Source organism: Xenopus tropicalis, chromosome 2 (genome assembly GCF_000004195.4).
Source record: "Xenopus tropicalis strain Nigerian chromosome 2, UCB_Xtro_10.0, whole genome shotgun sequence".
In the NCBI taxonomy this organism is placed as follows: Eukaryota; Metazoa; Chordata; class Amphibia; order Anura; family Pipidae; genus Xenopus; species Xenopus tropicalis.
Genome location: NC_030678.2, coordinates 142,260,222 through 142,273,389, shown reverse-complemented (window position 1 = coordinate 142,273,389; position 13,168 = coordinate 142,260,222). Strand labels below are relative to the sequence as shown.

At 38.2% G+C, this 13,168-nt stretch overlaps 1 protein-coding gene across 7 annotated transcripts in view; it reads left to right on the top strand.

Annotated features, from left to right (window-relative positions):
- pou6f1 (POU class 6 homeobox 1) overlaps positions 1-13,168 on the top strand; it is a 52,711-nt gene that overhangs the window by 23,911 nt on the left and 15,632 nt on the right. For 4 of the 7 annotated variants that reach the window (XM_031895632.1, XM_012956335.3, XM_012956333.3 and 1 more), the window contains 3 exons: positions 7,109-7,266; positions 7,953-8,024; positions 10,832-10,927. In XM_031895632.1, the coding sequence (XP_031751492.1) occupies positions 10,874-10,927 (54 nt within the window). In that variant the 5' untranslated portion in view covers positions 7,109-7,266; positions 7,953-8,024; positions 10,832-10,873. 7 annotated transcript variants of the gene reach the window in all.

Sequence of the window (13,168 nt, the reverse complement as noted above, 5' to 3'; positions counted from 1 at the left end):
TCCCAGAATGCCATGAGTGAATTTGAAGGACCACATTTCACCAGACAAATCTGGAGTACAACTTGCACCAACTTGAAGTTGGAGCTAACAACTCCATGTTGCTGGAATCCAATGCAAAAAGATTGCATGAAACCGGTGAATTTCCTTTACTCCAACTTTTTAATGAAAAAAAAAACATGGCAAAGGGGAGGCATTCAAAAAACACATTTTTTAAAAACAATTGTGATTTCTGGAGTAAAATAACATTTGACTACAAGTTAAACCATAAAAATGCCCACAATCCACCCACGCCTTTTCCTCTCCCTGCAAGCCATGCATCTTCATGACCCTTAAATGGCACTCTTACGTCTCTTGGGGCCCATGACTGCAGTACCAGTGTACCTCCCTGATGCTATGGGACAATGGGGCATGGTACTGACCCCATCTAAACACATACTCCGGGTGTATGCGCTGTGCCAAATTTATTAAGACACAACCACGTATATGACCACCCACTTTAGACACTATTTGAAGAACAGAAACTCAATTGCCAAAATATTTGCCTGACCACACCCACTTTTAGAGACCACACCCATTTAAATATAGTAAACGTTTGTGTTTGAATCCACACTCGACTCTCCAAATAAATTGTCATACATGATTTCTCCTGTCTGCAGTGTAAATTAATAGAATGAACAAAGGTCACAGTCACCCTCTTCCAGTTGCTGAATACCAACACCACCAGAATAGAACAACTTTGTGACTCGCTCTGGTTTAGTGGCAGCAGTATTTTATAACACAATTACCCCAGCATTTCATGGTGCAATGATCCCAGCATTTCATGATGCAATGATCCCAGCATTTCATGATGCAATGATCCCAGCATTTCATGATGCAATGATCCCAGCATTTCATGACACAGTAGGGCTCATTTATAAACTCTGGACAGGCAGAGCAATGAAAGCAAATGATTGGTTGACATGCCCAAGTGCTAATTTGCCCAGTGTTTATAAGTGACCCCAGTAATATATGACACAGCAGCTCTAACATTTTTTGATAGACATTTATGAAACACTTCCCTTTTTAAGGTATATTTTGTTGAAATAGTAAGCTTAACACAGAAATATGCAATGAAAGTATATGCAATAGACAATGGGCCTGATTCACTAAAGTGCGATACAAATTATCGCACGCTTTTTTGTGGTAAAAAAGACGTGATAATTTGCGCGCGATTCACCATAGTATTATCGCGTGCGATAAATCGCCATTTTCGCATGCGGTATTTCTCGCGCTAGTTTTACCGCATGCGTTAATTTCCGCACTGAAAAGAATACGATCGCATGATTCACTATAACTTTTGCGCACTAAATATCGCATTCGCTATGCGAAAATTAACTCCTACTACAGGCAGGCGAAAAATTATAGAAAAGTACAGTAAATGATTTTTTTGCAATAAAATATGGACTTACAGTGTTATTTATTCAAGTATGTGTCTTTTTACTCAATTTTACTCAAAATTAACACCTACTACAGGCAGGCGATAATTATAGAAAAGTACAGTAAATGAGTTTTTTGCAATAAAATATGGACTTTGCAGTGTTATTTATTGAAGTCTGTGTTTCCCCTAGAGTGACGCAGCCGCCAGTTTGCAGCGAAATGTTCATTTTTAATACAGTAATTTTCCGCAAGTATTGGCGTGTATGGCTAACATGGCGTGCGCTCATTTGCGCGACTATTTATATTTGGCTACAAGTGATGAAATGTTTCGCCAGGCATGGATTCGCAGCGAATTTTTGGATGTGCGTTGAATTCTTTCGCGGCGGATTTTTTCATGCGTTTGGCATGAAAGATTTGCTAATTTTTCACTAAAGATAACCAGAACACATTTGCTCATCACTAGTGGCTACTATTTATAAGCATCTACTATTTATATGATACCATTTATATGCTACCATTTATATGTGGCTAATATTTATATACACCATTTATATGTGGTGACAATTTTTATACACTATTTCTATGCTACCATTCATATGCGGAGACTATTCGCGTGCGTAATTTAGCGCATGTACCGGCAAATACCGCATTGAAATAGTCTTCGCGAGTTAAATAACGCATGCAATATCGCGCGTAAAAAAGCGCAAGTATGCTTATAGTGAATTGTGCGAAAAATCGCCAAAATTAAGATGTGGTAAAATTTATAGCGCACACTAAAAATAGCGCACGTTTTATCGCACTTTAGTGAATCAGGCCCAATATGTTTTTATATTATCTATACAAAGTAAATTATCATAGATGATAGCAAAAGGGGATAGTGTGATTTCCTACAGATTTGGAGCTAGTTCCTGTAGAAAACCAATCACAGCCTCAAAGTAAATATATTACAGTCAGAGCATAAACATTGGCAAACAATATAAGTTATATCTATAATATAATTGCTTGGTTTGTGATGATTTATAAAAGAAAGCATCAAACAATTTGTCAACAGAATGTTCTATGATGCACATTCACTTGTTAATTACCTATATTATATCTTTTCAAGTAGCTTTTCAGCCAGTTAGATTATGTCTTCTCAATGGCCCACTGGAACAAAAGGCTGGCCCAATACACATCTAGCTCAGAAAATAATGAAATAAATGGGTTTGTTCAGCTTTTGCTTAGATTTCTCTAACTATGCTGATTATTCCATTGGGAAATGAGACAATGACTCATTAACATAAGTAGCTATAGCAACTAGCGTAGTGTCACTTATGATTTTCATGTCTTTTTAACTCATGAATCAGCCCACAACTTTGAGTATAATATAAATATATACTACACATGCATGTTTGTATTAGTAACCAATACTAATAGTGTATTGCTAAATACTTACATTGAGGAAATTATAAAACGCATACAACGGCTGAAACTCTGTTCCTCTTGAACACACATAATGGGTACTAAATGTCTTCTAATGCAGGGGTGGGCAAACTACGGCCCGCGGGCCACTTTGCCTTTTTAATCCGGCCCGCCGACGACGCCAAGTCTCATCACGCGAGACTTGGTGTCATTGGCGTGCCGGAATTAAAGAGAGAAGGGGGCCCGCCCTGGCCCGGTTCGGCCCGGGGGAGAGTAAATGTGGCCTGTGAGCCAAAAAGTTTGCCCACCCCTGTTCTAATGTGTAGCGCTGGCTCCTTCTGAAAGCTCAGACTCAGGCACAATGCACTGAGATGGTGCCCAAACACCAATATTACAACTAAAAAAATACATTTGTTGGTTCAAGAATAAATTTTGAAATCACAGAGTGAATTATATTTTATGTAAACAGTGTAATTTAGAAATAAAAAGTACACCATAGAAATCATGACAGTATCCCTTTACACTGGTCATACTTTGGCATATCTGCTCTTTTTGTCGAGGTTTCCCTTCAACTGATTCCTACCTGGTTTGAACAAATGGTGTCAGATTTTGCTGATAAAATCATTTTACCACATAATTATTATTATAATATTAAATATTAGGGTTGATTATGATACCCTTTTTCTCTGTAATAATAAAACAGTACCTTGTACTTGATCCCAACTAAGATATAATTAATCCTTAATGGAGTCAGAACAATCTGACCACTTATCTGGAAAACCCCAGGTCACAAGCATTCTAGATCCTGTCTGATCCCCCATGTTCCCCTATAAGGGGGCGGCCATATTTGTCCTGCAGTAGTCCGTTAGCATTAGAAGCTATAACTGACAGGCTGAAAAGGGACAATCAGGTTGGCAAAACAGTCAGGTTTAGGAACTTCAAGTAACAATTATTTACAAAAGCAAATCTCTCAGCGAAAATCAATCAACATGACCTATAGGCAACTTTTTATGTACATTCATATTTTGAGGAATCGTTTTTTAGTGTCAGTATCACTTTAATGCATTCGTGGGTGCTTGGTCAATTTCTAATATGAACATTTATAAGTGTATAAGTGGCTTGCATATTTTTAAATCCAGACATATAACATTATTTCTGTCCAGGATGTGGCATCCATGTTGCAGAATCTTACAAACTGTCATGCAACTGGATTCAACAACAACAGGATCCTACAAAATCTGATCTCCAGTAGGCTGTAATGTAATGTAGGATCAAATAAAGTTGGATATTTTCTTTTGTTCAGAAGTCTATATCCAACAGTCAGTGTATTTTAATGAGGAAAAAAAAGGTTTTATCTCATTGGATGAAGACACAGTATGCAGTGTTCATATTTGGTGTGTTTTGTCGGATGACAAAAGTTACATGTAGTTTATACATCCGATAGATTTTTCTATCAGTCCCATTATATTTGGACTCGCGCGACTGCATTCAACTTGTCGGATTTGTTCTGTTGATCTGACAGATCTGACAGAACCACTCATGGAATTTAGCCCTGAATCTCATTTGCCAGAGCAACCCAGAATGACATTGAATGCCATCTACTACAGCTGTACTGGGATATCCCACTAAAACCCCCGCTCCAAGTAGATCATGTACCAGTGACAGCCCCCCTCTATACAGGATCCTGTAGCCAGTTTCCTATCCATGGACAAACAACATTACCAAGAGCCTAATTTAGAAAGCAGTTCTTTATGTAACACTGTTTGAAAGGCTTTGGCAAAATGGAAGTAGATCACAACTACTGCAACGAAGGCCAAATTCCTACTTACTTAAAGGGGAACTTATAACAACTTAAAGCTCACCTATCACCCCCATATTGTTTCCCTGCTAGTGCTAGGAAGGTGGGCTTGTATGTTTAGGCTGCTTTAGGGCTCTGGCACACGGGGAGATTAGTGTGACAAATCTCCCTGTTTGCGGGCGACTAATCTCCCCGAGTTGCCATCACTTGCCAGCCCACCGGAGACAATGTAATTCGCCGGTGGGATGAATCACGCGGCGGCGTGATTTCGGCAAATCGCCGAAAATACCTCGCGAGGCAACTTCTGCGATTTGCCGAAATTGCCTGCTCAGCGTGTGCCATCCCACCGGCGACTTACATTGTCACCAGTGGGATGGCAATTCGGGGAGATTAGTCGCCCGCGAACAGGGAGATTTGTCGCGGGCGACTAATCTCCCCGTGTGCCAGAGCCCTTAGCCACAGTAATCCAAACATCCTTTTAAGCTTAGCTGTATTTATTAATGACCTACATTTATAGGATATCTTAAGGCCACCTGTATGATAAAACATTTAATTCACTTCATATCTTAAAATGAAGTTTTAGGCTGGGGATCTTAGCACCTGTATCTTAGTACCAATGCTAGAACAATCATATTTATCATTTAACCTATTTTGGGTCTATATATGTGCTAATACAGTTATATTTCCAAATTATTTAGACTGGTTAGTCAAATCCGAAGAAATACAATATAATATATGTGCAAATAACTGAGGGATTAGGTTGGAGGATAGCACCTTTTTAGAAAACACGGTATTAATTATTTAAATATGTCCCAGCAGCCCTGCATTTATTTTGTAATTCAGGCAGATCATTTAAGTGACATTGGAACCAAACTGAATGACTGCCTTTGACCAGGGCTACCTTTATTGTATCCCTATTAGATGGTTGTGGGTGGATTGTCATTTCTTATAAAATCTATGTCACTTTGCAAAGGAATCAACATGCATATATCATTTGTCCCTAAAGGCTAATAGACTTTAAATGTGTTTTTTTTCTGCAGTGAAATTGGACAGTTTAAATATAAATATATTTATTATGTATTCAACTGCTGCTCCCAGTGGGATTCAGATAAACGCCTTGGAGACCTGATCAGCTACATAGCCTTGTGGTTTGCAAAGAGACCAATTAGAGAACGCCTCAGATAGACACTGCCTAATGTTGTGCAATAAAAAATTGTTACAATACCTCCAAGATTTTATGAAGGCATCATCTTAGCACAGACTAGCACCCTTGGATCTCTCAGCCTGTAATTAACATGATTTACACTCTTGGCCAGATGGCATTTATCAGTTCCCTAGGAGATACATGCTGTTATAAAAGGGGCTAAAAAAATATAAACTGCTTCAAGATTATTTAATAACATAGTCAGTACCAAATGATTGGAGAATAAACAGGTTTCACTCTATCTTATACATACAAACAAATGTGGTTTTACTAAAGTGGAAATCCATTTTTTCTGAGAGTTCTAATTTAAGCAGCTTTAAAAGGGGTGATTATAGAGTCACCTTGTAACCAGTATGGCCATTCAAATATTCAGTTACTTAGACTTCTCTGTATTCAGATACATTATTAAAATCCTTTCAGATTGTAACAAAGCCAACAGCCAATAGACTTAGCGAAAAATGTGTTGAAACACAACTCTATAAAATCCTACTAACATACTTTTTGCCTACTGCGTTAATATAGTGACATCTATATTTTTGTTGTTTAATGCAAAATACTACTTTCAGTTTCAGGGCAGTTGTGGGTAGTAGAAGTCAGTTAATCAGCTTTCCTCAATTAAATACCAGTATAATCAATCTCTCCTTGTTACTTGAGGAACTGGCTGTAGTTGGGGGAAGGGGGGGGGGTTGTTTATACAAGGCTCCTAATTTAAGGGAAGGGTGGGGGAGGTAGTAATGCAAAATTCTAATAATGATCTGTTAGTGCTTAAAAAAAGTAATTAAAATGTAATGTACTGTTTCTTTGCACTGGTAAAACTAATCTGTTTGCTTCAAAAACACTACTATAGTTTATATAAATAAGCTGCTGTGTAGCCATGGGGGCAATTGAAATAGGGCTAAATGTACTGCATTGAATTTAGTGTTTTTATGGTGCCTTTCACCCTAAGAAATAATTTCAAATTATTTTTATTGTTTGTTAAGCAAAATAAATACTAACACTTTACATTTTTTTAACACTTTACACTTTTTCATCTTGATTCCTTCAGTTTTAGAATTCACAGCAAGCAGACAGGTGCTATTTTGTGGGCACTGTTATTAAGGCAAGCTATTTATCATCCCAAAATCTTGTTTATGTGCCAGAATGGGGGACTTTATGAACTAGCTACACAATTAAGTGAGACAGTGAGAAGGGGGAGGGAATAAAAGGAGTGCGAAATGTAAAGTGAAAGTTTATTTATTTGCATTTAAAAACTGTTACTTATTTATTATTATTTTTATTTCTTTCTGTAGATCTGTTTTGCTAGATTGCCTCTGTCTTTCCTGTAACAATCCATTGACTGGTTCAGTCTGAATAAGAGGTCCTCTGGGAGAAGTTCTGCCACAAAGCAATATTAAGCTGTTATAGTAAAGAAGGGGGACAGAGCTACAAATAACATGATGAAAATGAAGTAAGTTACAAAAAAGTCATAACTGCAAGAAGGAAACCCCAAATATCCTCTATTTTACCAGTTAATTTCACAATGCAGTGTGTTGCAACAATATTCATACACTTGAGTAATTCTCCCATTATATTGAAAAACAAGTGCCCATCTGTGACGTGGTTTTATGTTCTTGCCAGTATCTGTCCCTGCACTTTCATATTGTATAGAACCCATAGCTAAAAAATCTGTTGGGTAGTACCCAGCTTTGCAGCTTTTAGTATAAATTTGGCCTATACTTTCGGGCACATTTACTCCAGGTTTTTCAGGTTTAGTTTTCTTATGGTGCCATAGAGTCTCAAAGGGATTAATAGCAGGGGCCATTTTAGGACTTTCGCCATTATTCTTCAGCTACTTTGTTATTTCAGCCAAGTGTTTGATTCTGCACCATCCAATATTCTTTCTTTATACCAACATGCTCAGTCCTAAAAAACCATCACATCCAAAGTTTGCCTAAAAGTATGAAAATGTCCCAGGTATGATGTGAGACAAGATTTTTTATTTAGGTAAGACCAAGTGAGAGCTTTATAGCTTTATAGCTTTTAAGGAGAGATCAACATGCCCACACTTCAAAACAGAATACCTGCAGTTAATTTATAATTAATGTTTACAATAAATATTTTTATTCATATTTCTTTTGTATTTGCTTTCTCCAGCTGTGCTACATGTGACCTGCAATGTTTTATTAACTAAGAAATGTTGCTTCAATAGCCAGATACTATAAAAAGGTAAGTTATGATCCCATTATTTTGCATGTAGTAAAAGCAGGGTCGGAACTAGGGGGAGGCAGAAGAGGCACATACCTAGGACACAACAGTCAGGGGGCAGGACAGGCACATACCTCTTTCTCCTAACCCTAGTCTGGACCCATGTCCCCCTCACTTCCTGCCTTAACTTCCTTCCCTCTGTCATCGGAGTGGCTGTAAATGCTATGCCCATGCACATGCATGCTCACGTCGAGGAGGGGGGAAAGAGCAGTTGGCAGGCTGGATAGCTGGGTTGCCTTGGACGCCCAGCTAGCTTGGCCAGCACCGAGTCAAGGTTGCAAAGAAAACATGACAATTTACAGACATGTACCTACAATGAGGGGTTGCAGGGTCTACTACCGGCTGCGACAGCAGACTCAGTTCTCCCCCCATTGCTAGTGCAGAAAACAGAAAGCTCATCACCTGAAGTTTCACAGCCCTGTTAAACTTCCTCCTGACATAAGGTTCTCACCTTACTGTATGGCTAAAATAAAAGTGCACTTATTTTAATCTGACCACATTTCTTTGATTATATAGCATCAGACAGCCCACCAAACTTCATACCCATGCTGGCTTGAACAGATGCTGCTACTATATTCATTGCACATTAAACAGACCCCTATTGTGTAGATTTGCATAGATTCCCTCATGGCCCATATTGCATTTCCCAGGACCCCTACCCCCATGTGAATCCTGCAGTTGGACAGAGGCACCTGTGACTCTGATTCTTCAGTACTATGGCAGGCTTCTTCTTTTATTGCTAACAGGTAGATAAAGGGCTGTACCCCAAATAACCCCTTTCTATAAAATACTTAACAACAAATATAACAACCTTTATTACACATAGAAATCTGTTTCTTCTCTTAGTTTGCCAGTGATGCAGAAGGAAAAACATCAGCTTGTATACTGAAAAAATCCAACTTACTTTAGATTCGTTCCCTAGGTAACACATTGCTCGCTTTGCTAAAATATTCAATAGGTGAAATATATGCTTGCAATAATTAGGCTCTGAATGTCACCCAAACGAATGATTCATAATGGCAAAATAAAAAACAGCAGCTAGGCAGATAAATCTGTTTACTAGTGATTTTTATGGTTGTTTCACAGACCTTATTTTCTGCTTGCTGGTAAACTTTCCAGGGTGATAAAAGTGACAGCCGAATTAAGGATGGCCACTTGAAACAACTGTACAAAAATAACAGATCACAGTTAAAAGGACAATGTAACACCTATGTAAAACTTAAATAAAGTAAAACAGACAAGGGTTGAGAAAGTCCAAGATGAACTAACTTTGTTCCCTCTGTGCCCCACCACTTACATCCTCTACATGTTAACTTGTATGTGACTTCCGTTTTCTGTATATATTGTATTGAGACATTTGGAGCACTGAATAGAAACTGCCTACAGAGTCATGGTGCTTCACTCAACATATGCCATTAGCCTAAATCAATGATCCCCAACTAGTGGTTTGTGAGCAACATGTTGTTCACCACCCCCTTTGATGTTGCTCCCAGTGGCCTCAAAGTATGTGCTCATTTTTACCTTTCTGGCTTGGAGGCAAGTTTTGAAAGCATAGAGGCACAGTTTTACAGTTTTACTCCAAGCAGAACCTCCTGCAGGCTAGCAGTCCACATTTCCAACTAGCCAATCACAATCCTTATTTTGCTTCCCCAAATTACTTTTTTCATGCTTGTGTGGCTCACCAACACTTTTTACATTTGAGTGTGGTTCATGGGTAAAAAAGGATCTCTGGTTTAAATTATATTAGCACTTAGAGTAGCCTCCCAAAGGGACTAGATTTAGTTATCACTAAATTAGGTTTTCTTACAGTATTTCTTTGTATTTTAGACCCTCTATTCTTGGGCCAGTGCAGTAGTTTAACATTTCCAGTATCCATATAGAAGTCAGCCATATCAAAAGTACTGCATATATAGGAATATAAGTCAAAAAGACTCATGTGAATGAAAAAGCATGGGAGTGGCTTCACTAGTGTGACGATGGTTTTGTGACAAGTTGTGACCAAATCAACATACATACCATTCAACGTACCTGCAGTAAAGTATAGTGGTTATCAGCTGCCAGTATTGGGCTTCTTTAGTATCAGAAGTGAGGTCATATAGTGCAAAATGAAGGTATATAATACACGAGAACCTTTTTCAGTCTGATAAGCTGGATGATCTTGGGTGAAGGTGAATTTTTCAGCATGACAATGACCCCAAACACAAGGCCAAAGTAAAATTGGAAGGGCTCAAGAACTAAAAGGTGAATATCCTACAATGGCCCTCTCAAAGCCCAGCAGAAACATATTGGTGTAGGGTTACATGGTCAACGATCTAAATGCCTTGGCAAGGTACTGTGTATATGTAATTGTATTTTAGGGATATAACATGTTCTAATAAATTTAGATGTATTTTAATGTCACTGATGTAGTCTTAATATTAACTTCACTGAAAGTAACACTCAACAAGTCAGTAACATATTTTAATGACACACACCCTTTCCTAGTGCCTTTGGGTTACTTGTAGACACTGACTGATCACAAACTAAAACAGACTTGGTGTTTCTGTCTTCCTTTCATAAGTAAATTGCTCAGGAACATAAGATGCAGGGTGGCCTGAGCTGTCATAAATACTGTATATACATGTAGCATAAACATTTAGAAAAAAATTGGGGGAAAAAATGCACTTAGATTATTCTGTTTGTTTAATATTATTTAAGTGCTTTTAATGTCATTCTATAGAAACTAGAATGGAAATCAACCACATACGAAGGTGTTTTCTTCTTCTCAGGATGCAGGAAGCATAAGGGCTGTGTAGTCCAGACTTGAGGATATGGATGCCGGAACCTTACAGCAGCATGATGGATCACTTACTGTCAATGAACAGGTATAATGTTTTTAGTATATATTTTCTATAGATGCCCAAATTATATGTATATAAAATTATTATATGTATAAAAAATCAAAGACTTTATTTTAGTTTCCCAACATTTTGTTTCCTTTTTCAAGGGAGAAAAAACAAACAAACAGTGACCAGTAATTTACTTTACATTTGAGTGCTCCTTTTGGCTGTTATGAATATCTATATATATAATTTTTTTCCCCTAACATTTAACCCTGCAGAATGCTAATTGGCATATGCTAATTATGATCCAGATTCGGTTTGGCCAAGACCGTGGATTCGGCCGAAACCGAACCCTGCCAAAAAAGGCCGAATCCTGGCCGAATACCGAACCGAATCCTGGATTCGGTGCATCCCTAATATATATATATATATATATATATATATATATATATATATATATATATATAATAATATATATATATAATATATATATATATATATATATATATATATATATCAAGAACAAACGGAGCACACCCCTATTGAAATTCAAATGCCCAGGGTGCTGGCTAAAAAATATAAAGCAAGAAAAAAGAGCTGCACTCACCAGGACTTGGCAAAAATATAGTAAGTTTATTTAAGCAAAGAGATCCAACGTTTCGAGCACCAACTGTGCTCTTCCTCAGGGAAAAAACCCTGAGGAAGAGCACAGTTGGTGCTCGAAACGTTGGATCTCTTTGCTTAAATAAACTTACTATATTTTTGCCAAGTCCTGGTGAGTGCAGCTCTTTTTTCTTGCTATATATATATATATATATATATATATATATATATATATATATATATATATATATATATATATAGAAATCTAGTGATATTGGTGCACACCGGGAATCATTTAAAACATAACTTTTATTATAATAAATACATTACACGACAGGCCAACGTTTCGGTCTGTATCTGAGACCTTTATCAAGACCATAGTCACCTTAAAACCAATTGAAATATAAATAGTAAAAACAAGACAGACACACCCCCCAGAGACAGGGTTCCACCCAATCCTGTGACTGAAACAGGCACCAAAGAGACAGAAACCCTGTACCGAGGAGAAACCATATTAAAACACATAAGGAGGAAAATTAGGAGAGTTAACCCTCAGGTGTGGAGTGCAAGTTAAAGTGAACTGACAATATAGCATAGAACATTACGAAGAAATACAATGTAGATTTGCCACAACATGCAAACAAACTTGCATATGTATTGCTAAACACTGTAAAATAACATTATCAGAAACACATTAAACAAAAAATGTATACCACAAGCCACTTGGAGCATACTTTAACGTTGCTTCAAAAAACACGTGTAGGAACAATACTCGTTCAGTCCAAAGGGGGATAATGTATTGAGCGTTTTGATCCAAAAAACTTCCCTCTGCATAAGCAATTGAGACCTATCGCCCCCCCCTCCTAATTGGGGGAACATGGTCTATCGCAATAAACCTGAACGTGGGTAACCTGTGCCCTCTCTCAAGAAAGTGCTTGGCAACTGGTTTATTTGTAGTGCCATCCCTGAATGCTGTACTGATGGCTGAACGATGGCCATCCATCCGTAACCTAAGGGTCTGATCGGTTTTGCCAACATATGACAGACCACAAGGACAAGTTATAAGATAAATAACGTGCGTAGTAGTGCAGGTAATGTGATGTCTAATAAGCAGGCGTTTGCCAGTCTGTGGGTGTAGAAAGGATTCACCCGGAGTCATACATCTGCAAGATGTACAACTAGGGCACTTGAAACATCCCTTTTTGTCTCCCCGTAACCAGGACCCCGTTTTTTTCTGATAGCATGCAATAGGATCACTGTGTACCAGCAAGTTACGCAAACTCGTGCCTCTCCTGTAGCTCACCAAGGGGGACCGGGGCAATACTCGCTTAAATTCATCATCAGCCTGGAGAATATTCCAATTCTTATTTATGACTTTCCTAACATGGTCTGATCTGTCATTGAAAGCTGTACTAAACACAATACTGGGATGGGGCTTAGAAGCCTTATCAGTTACAATACTCCGGGTACGAGCACTAGATAACGCAGCCGACAATACTGCGGCCGGGTAACCCCTAGCCTCAAAGCGCGCCCACATCTCCCTAATTTGTAGTTCAGCAATCTGTTCATCAGAATTATTCCGCAATACCCTACAGAACTGAGAAATAGGTAAAGATCTCTTTAAAGATGGAGGGTGACCACTACTGAAGTGGAGGAGCACATTTTTATCTGTAGGCTTGC